At 38.3% G+C, this 19,933-nt stretch overlaps 1 protein-coding gene across 5 annotated transcripts in view; it reads left to right on the top strand.

Moving 5' to 3' along the window:
• The window catches only part of PAN3 (poly(A) specific ribonuclease subunit PAN3), a 172,620-nt gene that overhangs the window by 23,466 nt on the left and 129,221 nt on the right, over positions 1-19,933 (top strand). For 3 of the 5 annotated variants that reach the window (XM_070409406.1, XM_070409404.1, XM_070409409.1), the window contains exons 4-5: positions 703-773; positions 14,196-14,357. In XM_070409406.1, the coding sequence (XP_070265507.1) occupies positions 703-773; positions 14,196-14,357 (233 nt within the window). The remainder of the gene's footprint in view (positions 1-702; positions 774-14,195; positions 14,358-19,933) is intronic. The other 2 variants (XM_070409408.1, XM_070409407.1) reach the window with 1 other exon arrangement.

Genomic DNA, 19,933 nt, shown 5'->3' with positions numbered 1-19,933 from the left:
ACCATAGAATAATAGAACTCTGAATCTATAAAATCTTTGGATTTCTTTCTTTCTTTCTTTTTTTTTTTATTAGTTAAGGTATTACAAATGTGTCCTCATTCCCCCCCCCCTTAACTCCCCCTCCCCCCCCCTGGATTTCATGATTGTGTTTTAAAACTTAATTTACCTTTTTTAGTAAGAATATAAAATATCTGTGATAAACTTAAAAGTGTGGAATATTGTATAGAGTAGATGGTTATGGCCTTGCCTAAGTGTTAAAACCAAGCGTGATCACTCAGAGGGTGACTTCCTCTCTCTCACCCCCTTTTTTATTTTTTCATGATTTGGTCCCTAAATAAACATTTACTACAGGTAGACTTCCTTCATAAACACATTCCTAATAACATGGTTAAAAGTCATCTTTTTTGTTTTCTGTTTGATTTTTCTTTTAGTTTTAAGCAAATAGAAGCATCCTAATCTGCGTAGCTTCTTGAATAAATGTGTACTGAGTATTGGCTGAATGCCAATTTGTATTCTCCAATTTGTGTTTCATTCACTCAGAAAATATTTGAATATTCACTGTATTTGAGGCATTGAGTTTAACTGTTAATGTAGTATGTGATTTTCATTACTTTTGTGAGCATTGCAAAGTTAAACACTTATTATTAGTCTTGTGGGTTACTGGAGTTATCTGTGTGGAAACTTATGTAACTTACCTTCCAGATCCTCTCACTTCACCTGCTTCATCCTTGTTTAATGACTTTGGTGCCCTCAACATCTCTCAGAGAAGAAAGGTAGGTGAAATTGAAACTTATTTGAAGCAAAATGGAATGTAGAGGTGATATTAGTCATTACGTATATCGTGCAATATTCTTTTAAGTGGGGAGAGGGCTTTTCATGGACTGTAGTATTTTTCTTTCTTTTTGTTCATCCTTTTCTTTGTTATATATCTCCTGTATGTAGAATTTTATTTCATCTGTGTGCATGAAATAGAAACATTTTATGTAAAGGCTTGAAATACTTATTTTTGTATGTATTAAGATACTTTAGTATTCTGTTTTTAAGATAACAATCTAATTTAAATTTAATCTAATCTAAATAAGATAACATCTAATTTAATGTAGTTGCTATCAATGTGACTCATTTTAGGTATAGTGATTATGGTGGGTTTTTTTTCCTTTTATTAAATTTATGGGGTGACATTGGTTAATATGATCATACAGGTTTTAAGTGTGAATTTATATGTTACAAGATCTGTATATTGCACTGTGTGCTCATCACTCAAAGTCCGATCTTCTTCTGTCACCATATTTGATCATGTTTTAACTTTATTTTCTGACTGCTTTGTCTAACTTTTAAAGATTTCTACCCTAATTTAAACTCCTCCTTACAAGGCAAACTTAAAATCCCTAACTTTTCATAATTGGCCCAACTGTTTAAAAACAGTTTAAATCTCTTAAAAACATGTTGTAAAACTTCGTGGAAATTACTATAAAGTTATAACTAATTCATTTTCCTAAGTAATGAAAGAAAGACCCAGAAGAAGAGAATACTGATTTTAGAAAACTGATATAAGCTTAAAATGCTTATAGGAAGTATCTGATCAGAGGGTGGTATAAAATGAAATTCAAGAAGATTAGATATTAACAAGATAAAAAATTTGTGAGGTCAGGTATGAATTATATCAGTACCTCATGTATTTAGTATTATCTTCATTTTGAAACAGTTGAGAACAAGGAGGTAATTAATTACAAAATGCTTTTAAGCATCTGTAATTAATAGACTAAAATGTATGAGTTTGATTTTATAGAGTTTCTTATAGGTTTTCACCGGGAACACATTTACTCTTGCATATGGTGTAAGTGTAATAGAGTTGGATACAAGCAGGCTCATTGGCAGTAATAAGAAGTGACAACAGACAAAGCCAGTCAATATGGAAGGAAACAGTAAAATGCTGAAAAGCAGAAACAACCTAGAAATCAAATTATCTGGACCTATTTAGTGTAGGGGAAACTGAAGTGGTCTTAGGGATCCCTTTAATGGCCTTTTCACATCCTTTTTTTAAAAAAAATATATTTATTTATTGATTTCAGAGAGGAAGGTAGAGGGAGAGAGAAACATCAATGATGAGAGAGAATCACCGATCAGGTGCCTCCTGCACGCTCCCCACTGAGGATCGTGCCCGCAACCCGGGCATGTGCCCTTGACCGGAACCGAATCCGGGACCCTTCAATCCGCAGGTCGACACTCTATCCACTGAGCCAATCCGGCTAAGGCCTTTTCACATCCTTGAATTAATAAGTAGTGATAAGTAGTGTTTCTGATGTATGAATAGAAGGTTAAAGTAGAATGGCAAATAAATACAAGATTTCTGATATGAGGGTTTGGTGCACTACACACTATAGTAGAAATATATAATTTAGAGGTACTGATGTTATTTTTGAGAAAATAGTAAAAATTCCTAGAGACTCAAAAAAGGAAGATATAGTGTGCATCCTTTTAAAATTTACTTTAGTAAGGGAAAATAATAAAAGGAAATGTTACCATGAATATGACCTCAATGTTTGGAGTGATACTAGAATATATCCTAATGGAAACAGATTAATATATCTGCGATTTTTGAGGTCCTGGATCTCTAGCTTTGTGGCCTTGGGCCAGTTTTCTAGAATATAATCTTCACAACTGTGAAGTGATGAGCATGGCCTGAATAATTGCTTTCTTTCATCTCTAAAATTCAATGTCTGTCCAAACTGACAGGACCTATGTGTCAGTTTCTACTTAGAAATTTATAGTTCACAGAGTATATCTTAGAAGGACCATATTTTCTTGCCATTTACATTTAAAATAATATGTAGGGACATAGATTTTTTTCAATAGTGGGCTATATATACTTAGTAATCTGAGAGTGCAGGTTGCATATATTTTGAAATTATTAATGGTTGAGTTTAGAAGGTTTAAAATCTCTATATTAGAAATACTCTTGGCATAAGGTATTGCATGGCACACACTGAATTGAAGGCATATGGAGACTGTCTATTTTGTTATAGTAATTCATCATATATATTTAATGATGTAATTTTAGTGGAAGTAATTCAAATTTGTGTAAATATTTAATTATAATTCCATGTTGATCTAAGCAGGCTATCATGATTGCTTAGTGACATTTTTATTTCATAATGGTATTGGAGAACAGGTACTTAGGCCATAGTTACTAATATTTCATAGCTAGTTAGGTAAATTATTTTTTGAAAGTCTCGGTTGGGTGAGTCCCTAGTGTTGCTTTTTCTTTGCCTGTCAGAGTGTGAATTATTGGGATCAGATTAGTAAGTATTTTTACTGTAGGCAGTCTTATATGAGCTATGTGGAGAATTTAAGGATGGATTGATATTTTTCCTGCTTGATAATACAGCAATATCCAGTTATGTGATCTTTTTTTCTAGCAATTCATCTTTATTTTATCAAAGTATTGGATCATGATATATAGGAAAATTTTAAAAATATGATATTTCACAATGTATTGGAAGCAGTAATTTTTTTCTTTATTTTTCACATTAGGAACACATACTTTTATAGATAGAACAAATGACAATTATTTAAAAACTAGAGGCCCAGTGCACGAAATTTGTGCACTGGGGCGGGGTGTGTGTGTGTGTGTGTGTGTGTGTGTGAATGTCCCTCAGCCCAGCCTGCACCCTGTACAATCTGGGACCCCTCGAGGGACGTCCGACTGCCCATTTAGGCCCAATCCCAGCCGCTTGCCTGCCTGCCTGCCTGATTGCCCCTAACTGCTTCTGCCTGCCAGCATGATCACTCCCTATCCACTCACCTGCCAGCCTGATCAACGCCTAACTGCTCCCCTGTAGGCCCGATTGCCCCTAACTGTCCTCCCGGCAGGCCTGGTCGCCTCCAACTGCCCTCCCCTGCAGGCCTGATCACTCCTAACTGTCCTCCCCTGCAGGCCTGCTTGCCCCTAATTGTCCTTCCCTGCAGGCCTAGTCGCCCCCAATTGCCCGCCCCTGCAGGCCTGGTCACCCCTAACTTCCCTCCCTTGCCAGCCTGGTCGCCCCTAACCGCCCTCCCCTGCTGGCCCAATTGCCCGTAACTGCCCTCCCCTGCAGGCTTGGTTGTCCCTAACTGTCCTCTCCTGCAGGCCTGGTCGCCCCCAACTGCCCTCCCCTGCAGGCCTGGTCATCCCCAACTGCCCTCCCTTGCAGGCCTGGTCCCTCCCCTGCTGGTCATCTTGTGTCCACATGGGGGCAGCCATCTTGTGTTGGAGTGATGGTCAATTTGCATATTACCGCTTATTATATAGCACTAGAGGCCCAGTGCACAAAAATTTGTGCACTCGGGGGAGGGGGGTTCCCCAGCCCGGCCTGTGCCCTCTCGCAGTCTGGGACCCCTCGGGAGATAACGACCTGCTGGCTTAGGCCTGCTCCTGGGTGGCAGAGGACAGGCCCAATCCCTAGGTGCAGCCCCTCGTCAAGCTCAGAGCAGGGCCGATTGGGGAGTTGGGGCGCCGCCCTGTCATGCACAGAGCAGGGCGGATCGGGAGGTTGCGATGCCACCCTCAGTCATGCTCAGGGTAGGGCTGATTGGGGGGTTGGGGCACCGCCCCCTGTCACACACAGAGCAGGGCGGATAAGGGGGTTGGGGCGCCGCACCCTGTCACACTCAGGGCAGGACCGATGGAGAGGTTATGGCTCTACCCTGTCACCCACAGAGCAAGGCCCGTGGAGGGGGGTTGGGGCGCCACTCTCTATCACCCACAGAGCAGGGCCGATCAGGGGGTTGGGGCGCCGCCACTGTCACACTCGGGGCAGGGTCGATGGAGAGGTTATGGCTCTACCCTGTCACACACAGAGCAGGGCCCGTGGGGTGGGGGGGGTTGGGGCGCCGCACCCTGTCAAACACAGAGCCGCAGGGCAATCGGGATTGGGGAGCTCCCCCCTATCAGGCACAGAGCAGGGCAGATAGGGAGGTTGTGGCCCCGACCCCTGTAACACACAGAGCTGCAGGGCGATCAGGGGGTTTGGGCGCTGTCCCCTGTCACGCTGATCCCGGTGCCGGGAGCCTCACTGCTCCGCTGATTCCGGTGCTGGGAGGCATATTACCCTTTCACTATATAGAATAGAGGCCTGGTGCACGGGTGGGAACCGGCTGGTTTGCCCTGAAGGGTGTCCTGGATCAGGGTGGGGGTCCCCACTGGGGTGCCTGGCCAGTCTGGATGAGGGGCTGAGGGCTGTTTTCCAGAAGCGAGTGACTGAAGCTTCCAACCGCTCCTTGTTTTCTTTTTTTTTTATTCTGGGCCAGCTTTAGCTCTGAGGCCTCGTTGCTGAAAACATTGATAAAAAGTTTCGGTCCGCCTGGCTTTCAGTCCAGCTGGTTTCTGGAGTTTTGTTTATCTTCTTATTTGCAACATAGTACATAGTTGCTTAGAGTTGTAGCTCAGAGGCCGGCAAGTGAGGCGGGGAATGTTGGAGTCTGCAGCAACCAAGCCTCATGCTCGCTTCCAGCTGCCTGGCTGCTGGCCGCCATCTTGGCTGACAGTTAATTTGCATATACTCACTGATTAGCCAATGAAAAGTGTAGCGGTCGTACGCTAATTACCATGTTTCTCTTTTATTAGTGTAGATGTGTATAATTATAGTTGGCCAAGGGTGGTAGTAGAAAAATTGAATTATGGCTATAAACTGATGAGGAGTTAAGGTTCAACACACTGGAGATGAAGTTTTGTTAAAAATGGGAGTTAATATATAGGGTGTCCCAAAAATGTATACATACTGTTTGAATAATTATAAAGACAGTGTTATTGAAATATATTTCATTTTCAAAATTGAGCTATCAGCTGTTAAAATTGTATATACAGTTTTTTTGATACATCCTGTATTAGAGCAATACATGTGGAGACCTTAATAGTGAGGCAGATAAGGTCTCTTTCTCTTATCTGTCTCAGAGAAACAGAAAGAAAAACATCAGTTTGTTGTTTTACTTCTTTATGCATTCATTGGTTGATTCTTGTATTTGCCCTGACTGGGGATCAAACCCACAACCTTGGCATTTTATCAGGATGATGCTCTAACCAACTCAGCTACTCAGCCAAGGCCTGTACATATTCTTAACTGAAGTGATTCAGCATGACAGTTTGCTAACTGTTCTTGCTAAGCTCTGAGTTTTTATGCAGGGCAACCCCAGATAATTGAGACAAATCCTAGGCAAAGTTTCAAAATTAATGTCTGGCATTCTTGGTTTCTCCTTTTGTATCTTTCTTGGCCCTTTTCTGCTCTCTTTTTCAGTCATCTAGTCATTATTCTATTCTTCTTCTCCTCTCCACCCTTTTAAGTAAAATAGGCTCAGGTGCCTGCCATTTACTTTCCTTGTTTTAGTTGTGCTTTAGGACGCTATTTCTATCAATAGGCAGCTTTACCAAGTCATTTGCATTTTATTTTATTTTATTTTATTTTTTTTAAATATATATTTTTATTGATTTTCTTACAGAGAGGAAGGGAGAGGGATAGAGAGTTAGAAACATCGATGAGAGAGAAACATCGATCAGCTGCCTCCTGCACACTCCCTACTGGGGATGTGCCCGCAACCAAGGTACATGCCCCCGACCGGGAATCGAACCCGGGACCCTTGAGTCCACAGGCCAACGCTCTACCCACTGAGCCAAACCGGTTAGGGCCATTTGCATTTTAGAGTGGGGCCTTGACTTACGAGTGTCCCGATTAACGAGTTTTTTGAGATACCAGCTATCTCTCCTCCGATTTTTTGCTTTGAATTGACAGAGTAATTTGAGTTAATGAGCTCCTTAACGAGCTTGGTCTCGGAAGTTTTTTTTGTTTTTTTGTTTTTTTTAAAATATATTTTATTGATTTTCTACAGAGAGGAAGGGAGAGAGATAGAGAGTTAGAAACATCGATGAGAGAGAAACATCGATCAGCTGCCTCCTGCACATCTCCTACTGGGGATGTGCCCGCAACCCAGGTACATGCCCTTGACCGGAATCAAACCTGGGACCTTTCAGTCCGAAAGCCGACGCTCTATCCACTGAGCCAAACCGGTTTCGGCATCGGTCTCGGAACTTATTAAACTCGTAAGTCAAGGCCCCACTGTATTTCTAATAGTGGGATAACAGATTTTCACTTTTGTAAATTTTTAAGGTTTCCATAACAAGCTAAATTCTTTGGGATCAGGGGACAAGCATTTCTGAAATATCATGTTCATTTTTTCTGTACTTGATTTTAAAGCTCTTTGTTAGGATAAGGGAAGGGGAGTCAAAAGGAACTGACTTAACTCATGATGTCTTATTTGAGAAGGACTCTTCCCAGGATCTGGCTCATAGTAGAGCTTAAAAATATGTTTGTGTGAATATGTATATCCTGTTCTGCTATATTTGATATAATTTATATCAGTTTTTACTTAGTAGCATCCTCTTTTTTCATTCTCTCATCCTATATGTGATTTGTGTATTTGTATCTCATCCTATATGTGATTTGTGTATTAACTCCACAAATTAAAAGATCTTTTCATTTACAGATATTTACCTATCTGTGGATCTTTAACTGTGACAGTCTGTTTTTCTATTAGAACTACTTTTTGTAGGTCTATTCACCCACCCATCCCATCCTATTATTGTCTTTATTTAAATAATTGAAATGTAAGACACTTAATATAATGTCATGAAAGGCCCACAGTTAATAATAATGAATGGCCCTGATCGGTTTGGCTCAGTGGATAGAGTGTCGGCCTGGGGACTGAAGGGTCCCGGGTTCGATTCCGGTCAAGGGCATGTACCTTGGTTGCGGGCGCATCCCCAGTAGGGGGTGTGCAGGAGGCAGCTAATCCATGTTTCTCTCCATTGATGTTTCTGACTCTCGGTCCCTTTCCCTTCCTCTCTGTAAAAAAAATCAATAAAATATATTAAAAAAAATAATAATGACAAGACAAAATACAACATAATCTTGAGGTTGACTTGTTTTGTTTTTTTATTTTTAAAGTTTTTTACCCCTGGAAATTAATTTACTTGATTTAAAAAATTTAAATGATTTGAATCAGTTTGGGGTTTATTTTTCCCCAGTGAGTTTACATTGATCACTGATGACTAATGGAATTATAATCTTATATTTTCTTTTTATCATTACAAATACTATAAAATATCAAGATATTTATTTAATTGAGGGAAGGCCATTGTGAGCCAGAAGAGATTGTGAAAGAAATGCAAGTTTACTTTCAAATAAATATATAGTAAGTTATAGGTCAGAGGTTCCTAATACTAGTGGACCTTCAGGAATGGCAGGAAGTAGGTTGACGAGTTGTTACTGCAAAAGGTAATGAATTAATATATTTATTGAGCATTATCTGAAGGGAGATAATATTTCATACATGGGTACTATTTTTAAGTATGTGAAGATGTTATGATTAATAAAATGCAAATTATTTTAAAGTGTTATCCATAGCAACTTTAAGTCATCATTCATTGTTTCAGAGTACAAATAGTGAAAGCACAGTTACTGTATTTTTGCTCTTCAAAAGGATTTCTCAAAATTCAGGGCATTGGAAACTTTTTGTCATCGGTAACAATTTGATTTCTCTCATCCTATATACTAAAAGGCTAATATGCAAATTGACTGACCGGAGGAACGACTGGTTGCTATGATGCGCACTGACCACTAAGGGGCAGACGCTCAATGCAGGGGCTGCCTCCTGGTGGTCAGTGCACTCCCACAGGGGGAGCACCGCTCAGCAAAAAGCCCTGAGCTGGGCTCATGGCTGGTGAGCACAGCAGTGGTGAAGGCGGGAGCCTCTCCTGTCTCTGCGGCAGTCAGACATCCCCGAGGGCTCCTGGGCTGGGCTGAGGAACCCCCCCCATCCCCGAGTGCACGAATTCGTGCACCAGTGGGGTCCCTTGGCCTGGCCTGTGGGATCAGGCCGAAACCGGCTGTCCAACATCCTCCAAGGAGTCCCAGATTGCGAGAGGGTACAGGGGAGCCAGGGAGGGATGTGGGAGGTTGGCCATCCGGGGAGGGACTGTGGGAGGGCTCCAGGGCATGTCTGGCCTGTCTTGCTCAGCCCCGATCAGCCGGACCCCAGCAGCAAGCTAACCTACCGGTTGGAGCGTCTGCCCCCTGGTGGTCAGTGCACATATAGTGACTGGTCGACTGGTCCACTGTGTGCCCCCTGATGGTCAGTGCACATCATAGCGACTGGTCACCCGGTCGACTGTCTGCCCCCTTGTGGTCAGTGCATGTCATAATGAGTGGTTGAGTGGTTTTAGCATATCACACTTGGATTGGTTGACCAGACAACTGGACACTTAGCATATTAGGCTTTTATTATATAGGGTGATTATATCATACGTAGTAACATATGGTTGATGATCTGAAGCCTTCTGGAGATGAGGCTGTTTTGAAATTTTACCAAAAAAGTTGTGCATTGGAAATTGGTCTGTTACTTGGTAGCTTTAACTACATTTTCTATGTTAGCAGTGGTTTTTATAGACTTTACTTTTGTTAGACTGTGAATTTTTAGGGGAAGAGAATAGAGCTTATCATTGTTTTTCTAGGAAGGGCAAAGAACCTTATGCTGAAATGTTGAGTGAATGAATGAATGGATGAATGAATGAAAAAAATATGTGTGTGGAATTAAAACAGTTTTTAAAATTAGCTTTTACTGTTCTTTGACATAGTCTAGTTAGGAATGAGAGTTGACTTCCCTTAGTCTTAAACCATTGGAATGGGCTTTTTTGGATTAGGGCAAAGATTTTTGAAGAGCCAGGGCTTTGGGGACTATGAGTAGTGAAGGTTCTAAGTATCTTGGTCAGGCTTAAAGGAGTTGGGCTGTTACACTATTGAACCCCTATTCCTTTTTATCTGGGGGTAGGGGGTGACTCCAGTTTCTGTTTGCACCACTAGTTGTTCCTTATCCAGGTCTTTTCTTTGACATGCTCTAGAACTTTACTTCTCAGCGTGTGGTCACCAGACCAGTAGCACTAGCAGTCTGGGAAGCTTTTTTGTAAATGTAGAATCTCGGGCTTCACAATTGGCCTACTGAATTAGAACCTTTATTTTAACAAGATCCCTAGACAATTCGTATGTTCATTACAGTTTGAGGAGTGCTAATCTAGAATACATAATCAAACTTTCTTATCCTTGAAAACTTTTGTTCAAGCCCTGAGTTATTTTTTAAACATCAAATAAGAAGGGCAACACTATTTTCAGCTATCTTATTTATGCTGTTTATTTAGAGTTTGTGAAAAAGGATAAAAGTCACTTTTGTAGTGAATCTTGAGATTTGTATATATATATGAGAGAGAGAGACAGAGAGAGAGAAAGAGAGAAAGAAAGAGAGAAAGAGAAAGAAAGAAAGGAAGAAAGAAAGAAAGAAAGAAAGAAAAGAAAAGAAAGAGAGAAAGAAAGAAAGAAAGAAGGAAGGAGTAGGGGGAGGAGAAGAGAAGGCCAGTTACAGGCTCTGCTGGATATTTTGCCAGATGAACAAAAAGAGATTGCGAATTTTGGTGTACAATATTGACTTACTAGAAGGTGGAAAAGAAAAGCTGGTTATTTACTAATAGGACATAGCATTTTAGAATGCTTCTCCTCCATAATAACCAGTAGGCTAGACTGGCAAGGCTATGAAGAAGGGAGGATTAACATGGGAACTTATTAATTTATTTGACCATCAAATTCTCAAGATTGGTCAAGGAAAGGATTGCTGCAAGTTAATAGAAAGGGAACAGGAGTGGTTACTTTTATTGGTTCCGGAGGAAGTGTTTGGACCTTATAGAACTCGGAAAACTTGAGGATTAACTTTAGGGGTAAGCAAACGTTTCCCATCAAATTTTGTTTGCCCTTTTAATTTTCTCATCTTCCATTTGGCTTCTTCATTTCCCTCATCCCCAATAGCTGTTTTTAACCTAGCAGATCCATCTTCAGCCAGGCCATTTCGATATCCTTAGTTCACATCCTTTACTAAGACTAGGGTTCTCAAATGGGGACATTTTTTTTTTTATTAAATATGTTTTTATTGATTTTAGAGAGAGAGGAAGGGAGAGGAAGAGAAAAACATCGATGTGAAAGAGAAACATTTGATTAGTTGCCTCCCACACGTACCTGGACCAGGGAATCAAACCCACAACCTGGACATGTGCTCTGACCGGGAATCCAACCTGTGATCTTTTGGTGCATGAGAAGACCCTCAGAGAATCTAGCCACACTGGCCAGGGCTCAAATGGGGGCAGTTTGACCCCCTTCTTCAAGGGGACACTGAAGATATTTTTGGTTGTCAAAACTGGTGCTGTTGTACTACTGGCGTAGTGAGTAGAGGCCAGGGATGTTGCTAGACATCTTACAATACAGGACCTGTACAACAAAGAATTACCCAAAGTCTACTGCTGAGGATGGGAAACTCACTTGGATTGCTGCCAGAGTGCAGCAGTTTGTCTACCTGCTTCCAGTTTACTTCTCATTGTTAAGTTTTCGAGAGTTCTTCGTTGTCCATGAAATGAAGTCCAAACTCCTTGCCATAGGATATAAAACAGTTCATGTTTGTTTGTTTTTATTGCTTTCAAACCTCATCTTTTGCTCTTAAGGTTGTCCCTCTACTAATGGTAGACTCAGTACTTACGGTAACAGTTTTCCCTTAACACCACGGTGCCTTTATGCTTCTACCTACACATTTTCCGAAGCTTATAATACAGCTCTATCTATCTATCTATCTATCTATCTATCTATCTATCTATCTATCTAGGCACGTTTAGTATTCCTTCAAAATTGCTCAGGCCTTCACTTTCTCGTTGAAGCCTTTGTTTCTGAACTGTTGGTACCTTGATGATATATGCACTTATTTTATCACAGTGAATATGTTCTGTTTGCATGATTTTGTTACCTAATAGATTATGTCCTCTTTTTGAGGGAAATGTGAGTGCTTTATTCATTATTGTATTCCAAGTACTTAGAACTGTTCCTAATACAAATTAGGCTCTTAAATGATTAGTTGAAAACACTTTTTTTTTTCCTCCAAGGCATTAATAATAGTTCAAATAATTTGGAAATTAGTTTACAAATGAGATTTTACTGTAATTTACTCCCTAGGCAATGAGACTTTTATATTTAATCTTTTTGCCTCTCCATCATACTTTCTGTTGCTGTCCTCTCTTTTCAGATGTCATTTTGTCTTCTGTTGCTTATAATGGTATTTTAGATGCTATTCTAAAAAAATATCATCTAGGCCAAATCACTCAGTATCACATTAGATGAAACTTTAATTGCTGGCTATTTATTGAAGAAACTTAAATCTGTAATGGCACATGTTTGGAGATCTCTTTTACCTAAAAGGAAAAATCCTTAGGCTAATTATAGGTTTTGGGGGGGTGGGGAATGGTAAAGAAGTGGAGAAGTGATGAATTCCTCTTTGGAAAAATAAAAAACATATAATGAGAACTGTTAGGGAGGGAGAATGACACATTGGATTAACCCCTTTTCTATGTTGCTATGCCTTACTGTAAAAAAATAAATTTCACTAATTATAATTATTTTCGGGTCAAAAGCAAGTCTGAATTTGTAAAGGATCTTAACAGAAGAATATTTAAAGCAATAATTTTCTTGCTTTCAAATATATGACTGGAATTTAGGTGTCCTTGTATAAGTCCTATTTGATAGGTTAAATAAATATTCTTTGATATGTTGAACTTTTCTAATAGGATAATCCTTAGCCCAGACATTTTCTAAAATGTATATTTTAAATTAGTGAAGGCTTAATTAAGATTATATTATTTTTGCTGTATATAAAATCTTTATAGTTGTGAACTCTACTTACTAGAAATAACTCGCTTTAAAATTTTCATTTGTAATATGGTTCCCAAAACTACATTTTCTCATCTACAAAAGTTGCTTCTGATGTAGACATAGAGGGTAATTGAATTGGTTCATGATTGCATAGAGGTGGAAATATTTTACCTTCATGAAACTTTATCCATTGCTATAATTATTGGGTATGTAGGTAGTACAGTTGTCTTTCTTATGCAAGTTAAAAATTTTTTTTTCCTCCTTAAACCAAAGATAGCATAGTGGAGGGCCTTTCGTGGAGCGGAGAATCTAAGTTGCATAGAATTATTTCCATTGGCATAATTTACAAGATCATTTTGAAATTTAGGAATCAAGTGTTTTCTTCAGATTGTTTTTATTCTGGAATAAATATTTTTTATATATTTGTCTGGTTATGACACCTTTTATGAAGAAAGTTAATTTAATTATTTGCTTTAGCAGTCTTATGACAGAACAATGAGTAAACATAGATTTTAAAATTTCAGGTCTTAAATTAGATACCTTCTGAAGAATGTGTCATTATTCCTTAAAGGAAAAATATATATACAAATTCCCTTTAAGATTCAATTTAGTACAAATTTGATATAATTAAGAGAAGTAAGATGGTGGAAACTGTAATTAACTTTCACATAATAAAAAACCCTGCCAGTCACTAAGATTGTTTACTAACTTTATTATATATATTGTTAGCCAGTGAATTCATCCTTTTATTGGACAGTTTATTTAGCATCAGTCTATTCAAATTACTGAGATTTATAAGACCATTGATACTTGTGTATTTTTATTTAAAGTCTGAGATTACTTCTTTTCATTGAGTATTTTAAATTGAATGCCCACTTCAGATAGAATGACTTGTACTCTGGTCTAATGTGCAAAGAGTTTTAAAAATTTTTTTAAAAACTCTATTCTTTGGGCTTTAGCTTCTTTTAAGTGGGGTAATTCTCAGTAGGTATTGAGGCAGTGATATGGGGAGCTGAAAAAGGTATAATTTGGAGACAATTTTTTACTTGTATTTTGTACCCTTGAAGCCATTTCTTCATATTGCAATGAGAATAGGTAAGTGCCAGTGGAAAAAATTTTGCGAAGCGTTTTGCTGATACGTTAATTTCTATTAATTAAAGTCTTACCAACTTAGATTATAATGTATGTCTCTAAAACATCTGTTGCTTTATATAATATTGCTGTTCAGCCTGTTAGGACTGTGGATTATTTTGAAGTTGTGTATTGGGGGTGGGGGTGGGAAATGCTGGGTGGTGAAAAGGAAATTAGAGGGAGTGTCTTAGAAATTTTGTTTTCTATTCCACCATTCCTGGTATCTTCTCTGTTAGTTATGCTAGTTTAGATTAGTGTGGGGGATGTTAGGAGTGGCCTGGTTTCTTTCCTTCTTTTTCCTAGCCAAGGAAGTATCGCCTGGGGATGCTGGAGGAGAGGCTAGTTCCGATGGGATCAAAGGCACGAAAAGCAAAGAACCCTATTGGCTGCCTTGCTGACAGGTGTAAATCAGGAGTACCCATCAATATGGTTTGGTGGAACAGACTCACAGAAAACAATTTACAGGTAAAAATAATTTTACTAGACATTTTTTGAAAGTGAATATTTTGGCTGCTTTCTGTGTCTGTGGGGTGATGGGTTTGAGATTGGGTGGCTTAGATGATATACATAGGTGATTTTTTTTTAACGAAAGTGAGGCTAGTGGCCCATTAACCAACAAAATGATTTTGTTTGGTGTTTTTTTTTTTTTTTAGCTTTCTCTGCTTGTATATTTTCCTATTCTTTTATTAAATTTAATTTTTTCTTTTTGGATCTTGTTAACAGTTAATAAGAGCTAAAATCTTATTATTTATTGATTTGAGAGAGAAGAGAGAGAGAGAGAGAGAGAACCGACCGATGGTTTGCCTCTCACATGAGCCCCGCCTGGGGATCGAACCCGTAGCCTGGATATATGCCCTGACTGGGAATTGAATCCACCACTTTTTGGTGTATGGGATGACATTCCAACCAACTGAGCCATACCAGGCAGGGCAAGTTTAATTATTTTTAATACATTGAAAAATCATATTATAAAATTCATTATAGAAAATCTTATTTATTTGGAATTTGAACAACAGGAAGCTTCGTGGGGGTTTTTTTGTACATTTTTTATTAGGAAATAAAAATTGTATGTGAACAAACTTGTCAAGTGTTTGCTCTAAAACCACCTTCAGTAGTATGTTGACCTAGAGTTATGATAGATACATTTCAGTCTTTGACTCTGCCTTATGAGTGCTGAATAATGAAAATGAATTTTTATAACTCAAAGGCTAGCTTTGGTATGAAATTCTGAAGTACATACAAAATAATTGAATTATATTCAATTTCAATTTGGATTATAATTATTATAGTCTTATTTTTAAAAATTAGTAATTATATAATATAGTTCTATTAATCAGAATTTTAGGTTAGCTGGAAGTAGACGCAGGGGTCCTTAAACTACGGCCTGCGGGCCACATGCGGCCCGCCGAAAACATTTATCCGGCCCGCCGGGTGTTTTTGCCACTGCTGCCTGTCCTGCTTAGCAGCAGACTCGTCCCGGGCCCGCAGTGCGCATGTGTGGAATGTCTGAGGGACAGTGAACTGGCCCCCTGTTTAAAAAGTTTGAGGACCTCTGATAGAGTATCTTTCCTCTCTGAGTAAATTTGTATTTTTAATATATTGCTAGCCAAAAGCCTGTAATTCACATACACGTACCATATACCGAAAAGATAAAACAAAGCTAACAACTTGGTTTTATTTCTGTCAATAAACTTGTATTATGAAGGGATTTCACAATATTTTGGTCTGTTTAATATTACTATCTTAGCAATACCCTTGTTGCTTTGGACACAGAATAAATAAGTTATTTTAAATATTGCAAAATGTGGTGGTATTTGCCCAACTGAAGTTTGGTAATAAATATAAAGATATAGTGGTGTGTGTGTGTGGGGGGGGGTCCACATAATCATATACTTAAAGTTATTTATTTATTTATTTTTTAAATATATTTTTATTGATTTCAGAGAGGAAGAGAGAGGGAGAGAGAGATAGAAACATCAATGATGAGAGAGAATCATTGATCGGCTGCCTCATACATGCCCTCTACTGGGGAGCCAATCTGCAATCCTGGCATATGCCCTTGACCAGAATTGAACCACGGACCCTTCAGTCCACAGGCCAATGCTCTATCCACTGAGCCAAACTGGCTAGGTCCATATACTTAAATTTAAGTGTAAAGTTTTGGATATGTCAATTCTGGGTAGCAGTAGAGTTTACTGAATTTTTGTCTGAGATCAGAGGAGAGAGATTTGATGTGGATTGTTACAATTATTTTTCAGTTAAAAAATATTTTATTGATTTCTGAGAGGCAGAGAGAGATAGCAACATCCGTGATGAGAAACATCAGTAATGGTGATATCTTAATCTTACTAACATCTTTAGTAATTTTTTTGTTGCTGCTGAAAACAAGCCTTTTGCTGAAGGTTTCTACCTTTATTATTCAGTATTGTATCCACTGGGGATCAAGCCTGCAACCCAGCCATGTGCCCTGAACTGGGAAATGAACTGTGACCTCCCGGTTCATAGGTTGATGCTCAACCACAGAGCCACACTGGCCAGGCTTATTCAGGTTTAAAAAGAAAGTCTGAAAATAAATTGAACATGAACTGTATAAGAATAGATATAAGTGGAACTGAAACTGCTTGTAGGTTGTGGAGTGAAACACTGGTAAATACAGAGGCATAGCCATTCAACTTCACACAACTGCCCCTGTTCCCCTTATCCCAGTGGCAGTTTTCAGATACATCTTTTTAGCACAACTTGAAAAATTATTAAGTTAGGATAAGAATATATGATAGAATTATGCTTTATTTTTAATTAAAACATCTAGTAATAGATTTGCTTTCAGTGTGAGGAAGATTGAATTGGTGTTATCTGACTTATATTTCATATACTACTATTATGCTGCAAATAGTCCTTTTCCTTTAAGGGTATAAATATTGGAGGGGCAGTAATACCTCACACTGTGAGTCTTACGTTGAAGAACTGAAAATACCCATCTGGTTTGGTCTCCATTACTATTTTTGTGGATTCCCTAAATTGGGTACTTGGTGTTGTTTATGCAGAGCAAAGAGTATGTCAATACATAATTTTTTACTCTTAGGATTTTTATCTTCTTGTTGTATAAGAAAAATAATTTATATAAATATATTCTATACCAATATTTCTTTAGTTCTGTGGGATGTTTACTTTTCAATATTGTATATTTTTCACATAAATTTTAAAGGGATTGTTTAGCCAGATATATTAATCTTTCCTGTTTCATTTGTTTCCTTTTCATTTAAAACTTAGGTCTTCTCAATCCTAAAATCAGAGAAATATTTGTCTATATTTTATTTTAGTAATTATAGCTTTGTTTATTAAATGGTTACTTAGTGCCAGGCACTGTACTAATTTTTTTACATATATTATCTCTCTTGGTCTTCCGAGTAGTTTCTGGGACAAAAGTTATTGTTAAATGAAGTATTGTCAGAGAAGCTAAGTAACGTTAAGGCTAAGCAGTAGTTAGTAGAAGAGTAGAAATTTAAACCCATGTTTGTCAGACTTAAAATTCTACGTTTCTGTGTGATATAGCTCTAGTTGTATTAGAACTTTAATTGGTTTATTTATCTAACTCATTGACTGAACTATGCATACATAGTTTTCCAGACATGGGCTTGACTCATGCGTGACTGCAACGTTTTTAAGGTCAGCTTTTTTTTTCTTCTGAGGCATCTTTTTTTCAGTGATCTTTAACTGGAACTTTAAACATTTCCTTACATTGATATCTTAATCTTACTAACATCTTTAGTAGTTTTTGTTGCTGTTGCTGCTGAAAACAAAAGAAAACCAGCCAACCAACAAAAACCTTAAAACGGCAACAATAACAAAAAAGCCTTTTGCTGAAGGTTTCTACCTGTATTATTCATGATTGCATATACTCTATTTAGTGCTGGATATCTTTCAAGAGCTATGATTCCCAATCTTTTAGTGCTTAATAATCTTTTAATTTATTTTCTACCAAGAATCTCATAATATGAAAGAACCTGTCTACCGAGCATACATTTGCAACCTGTAATAGGCTAATTAGAGAATAAAAGGAACTTAATATTTTTCTCTTAGTCTTTTGTAGCTTGGTGGAAATGAAATTTAGTTTTCATATGGCTGTTTGAAATATTGATAATGCCAATCTGGTCTCTTTTACTATGTTTGTGAATTTTCTATGTGGGGACCCTTTGAATAGATTCAATCTTTTCTCTGATTTTTTTCTCCCAAAATTATTTTTATCATTTTATTATTTTTTAAATCTGTATTGTTGAGAGTATTATAGATGTCCTCCTGTTTCCCCCACTATTGCCCATCTCCACCTGGATCCCGTCCCACCCTAGGCCTTCACCACCCTATTGTCTGTGTCCATGGGTTATGCATGTATGCATATAAGTTTTTTGGTTAATCTCTTCCCTCTGAGATTCTTCAGTCTGTTCCATGTTTCTGTGCCTCAGGTTCTATTTTATTCATCAGTTTATTTTGTTCATTAGATTCCTTGCTTATTTTGATTTTTAAATTCAATTGTTGATAGATTTGTATTTATTGCCATTTTATTGTTCATATTTTTTATCTTTTTTTCTTTCTCTCTCTCTTCTTCTTCTTAAGGAAGACCTTTAACATTTCATGTAATACTGGTTTGGTGGTGATGAACTCCTTTAGCTTTTTTTTTTGTCCCTATCTGATCTTCAATTCTAAATGAAAGCTTTGCTAGGTAGAATAATCTTGGTTGTAGGTCCTTGCTTTTCATCACTTTGAATATTTTTTTGGTTTGTTTTTTTATAAAATATGTTTTATTGATTTTTATAGAAATAGGAGAGGAGAGAGTGAGAGAGAGAGAAACATTGATGAGAGAAACATTGATAGGCTACCTCTCCTGCATGGCCCTCACCAGGGATCGAGCCCAAAACCCAGGCATGTGCCCTGACTGGGAATTGAACAGTGACCTCTTGCTGCATGGGTTGATGCTCAATCACTGAGTCACACTGGCCGAGCTCACTTTGAATATTTCTTGACACTCCTTTCTCACCTGCAAAGTTTCTGTTGAGAAATCAGCTTATAGTCATATGGGCCCTCCCTTGTAGGTAACTAACTGCTTTCCTCTTCTTCCTTTAAGATTTTCTTTTTGTCTTTAATCCTCGGCATTTTAATTATGTGTCTTGGTGTGAGCCTCTTTGGGTGCCTCTTGTTTGGGACTCTCTGCACTTCCTGGACATGTATGTATTTCTTTCTCCATATAAGGGAAGTTTTCTGTCATTTTTTCAAATAGGTTTTCAATTTCTTGCCCCCTCTCTTCTCTTACTAGCACTCCTATGATGTGAATATTGGTATGCTTGAAGTTGTCCCAGAGGCTCCTTATTCTATCTTCATATTTTTGGATTCTTTTTTCTTTTTGCTCTTTTGATTGGATGTTTTTTGCTTCCTCGTGTTCCAAATTGCTGATTTGATTGTCGGCATCCTCTGCTCTCCTGTTGATTCCCTATAAATTATTCTTCATTTCAGTTAGTGTATATTTCATTTCTGACTGGTCCTTTTTTATGTCATTGATGTTCTTTATAAGTTCCTTGAAGTTCTTTCTAAGTTACTTAAAGATCTTAAGTCACTTGAGCATCCTTATAACCATTGTTTTGAACTCTGTGTCTGGTAGTTTGCTTGTTCCCATTTCATTTAGTTCTTTTTCTGGAGATTTCTTCTGTTCTTTCATTTGTGACATGTTTCTTTGTCTTCATATTTTGGCTACTTCCCTGTGTTTGTTTCTCTGTATGAGATAGAGCCGGTATGTTTCCTGGAATTGGTATAGTGACCTTATGTAGTAGGTCACTGTAGGGTCCAGTGGCTCAGCCACCCCAGGCATCTGAACTGGGCACTCCAGGTGCGTCCCTGTGTGGGCTGTGTGCACTCTCCTGATGTAGTTGAGCCTTGCTTACTGTTCACATCACTAGAAGGGGTTGACCCCAGGCCAGTTGGCTGTGAGGACCAGCTGCAACTACAGGGGAAGAGCTGCTATGCAGGAGACACCCCTGTGGAGCAGGACTTGC

Source organism: Myotis yumanensis, unplaced genomic scaffold (assembly GCF_028538775.1).
Source record: "Myotis yumanensis isolate MYYU_CA2020_CCGP unplaced genomic scaffold, mMyoYum1.0.hap1 SCAF_3, whole genome shotgun sequence".
NCBI lineage: Eukaryota > Metazoa > Chordata > Mammalia > Chiroptera > Vespertilionidae > Myotis > Myotis yumanensis.
This window is presented reverse-complemented; position numbering and strand designations above follow the sequence as displayed.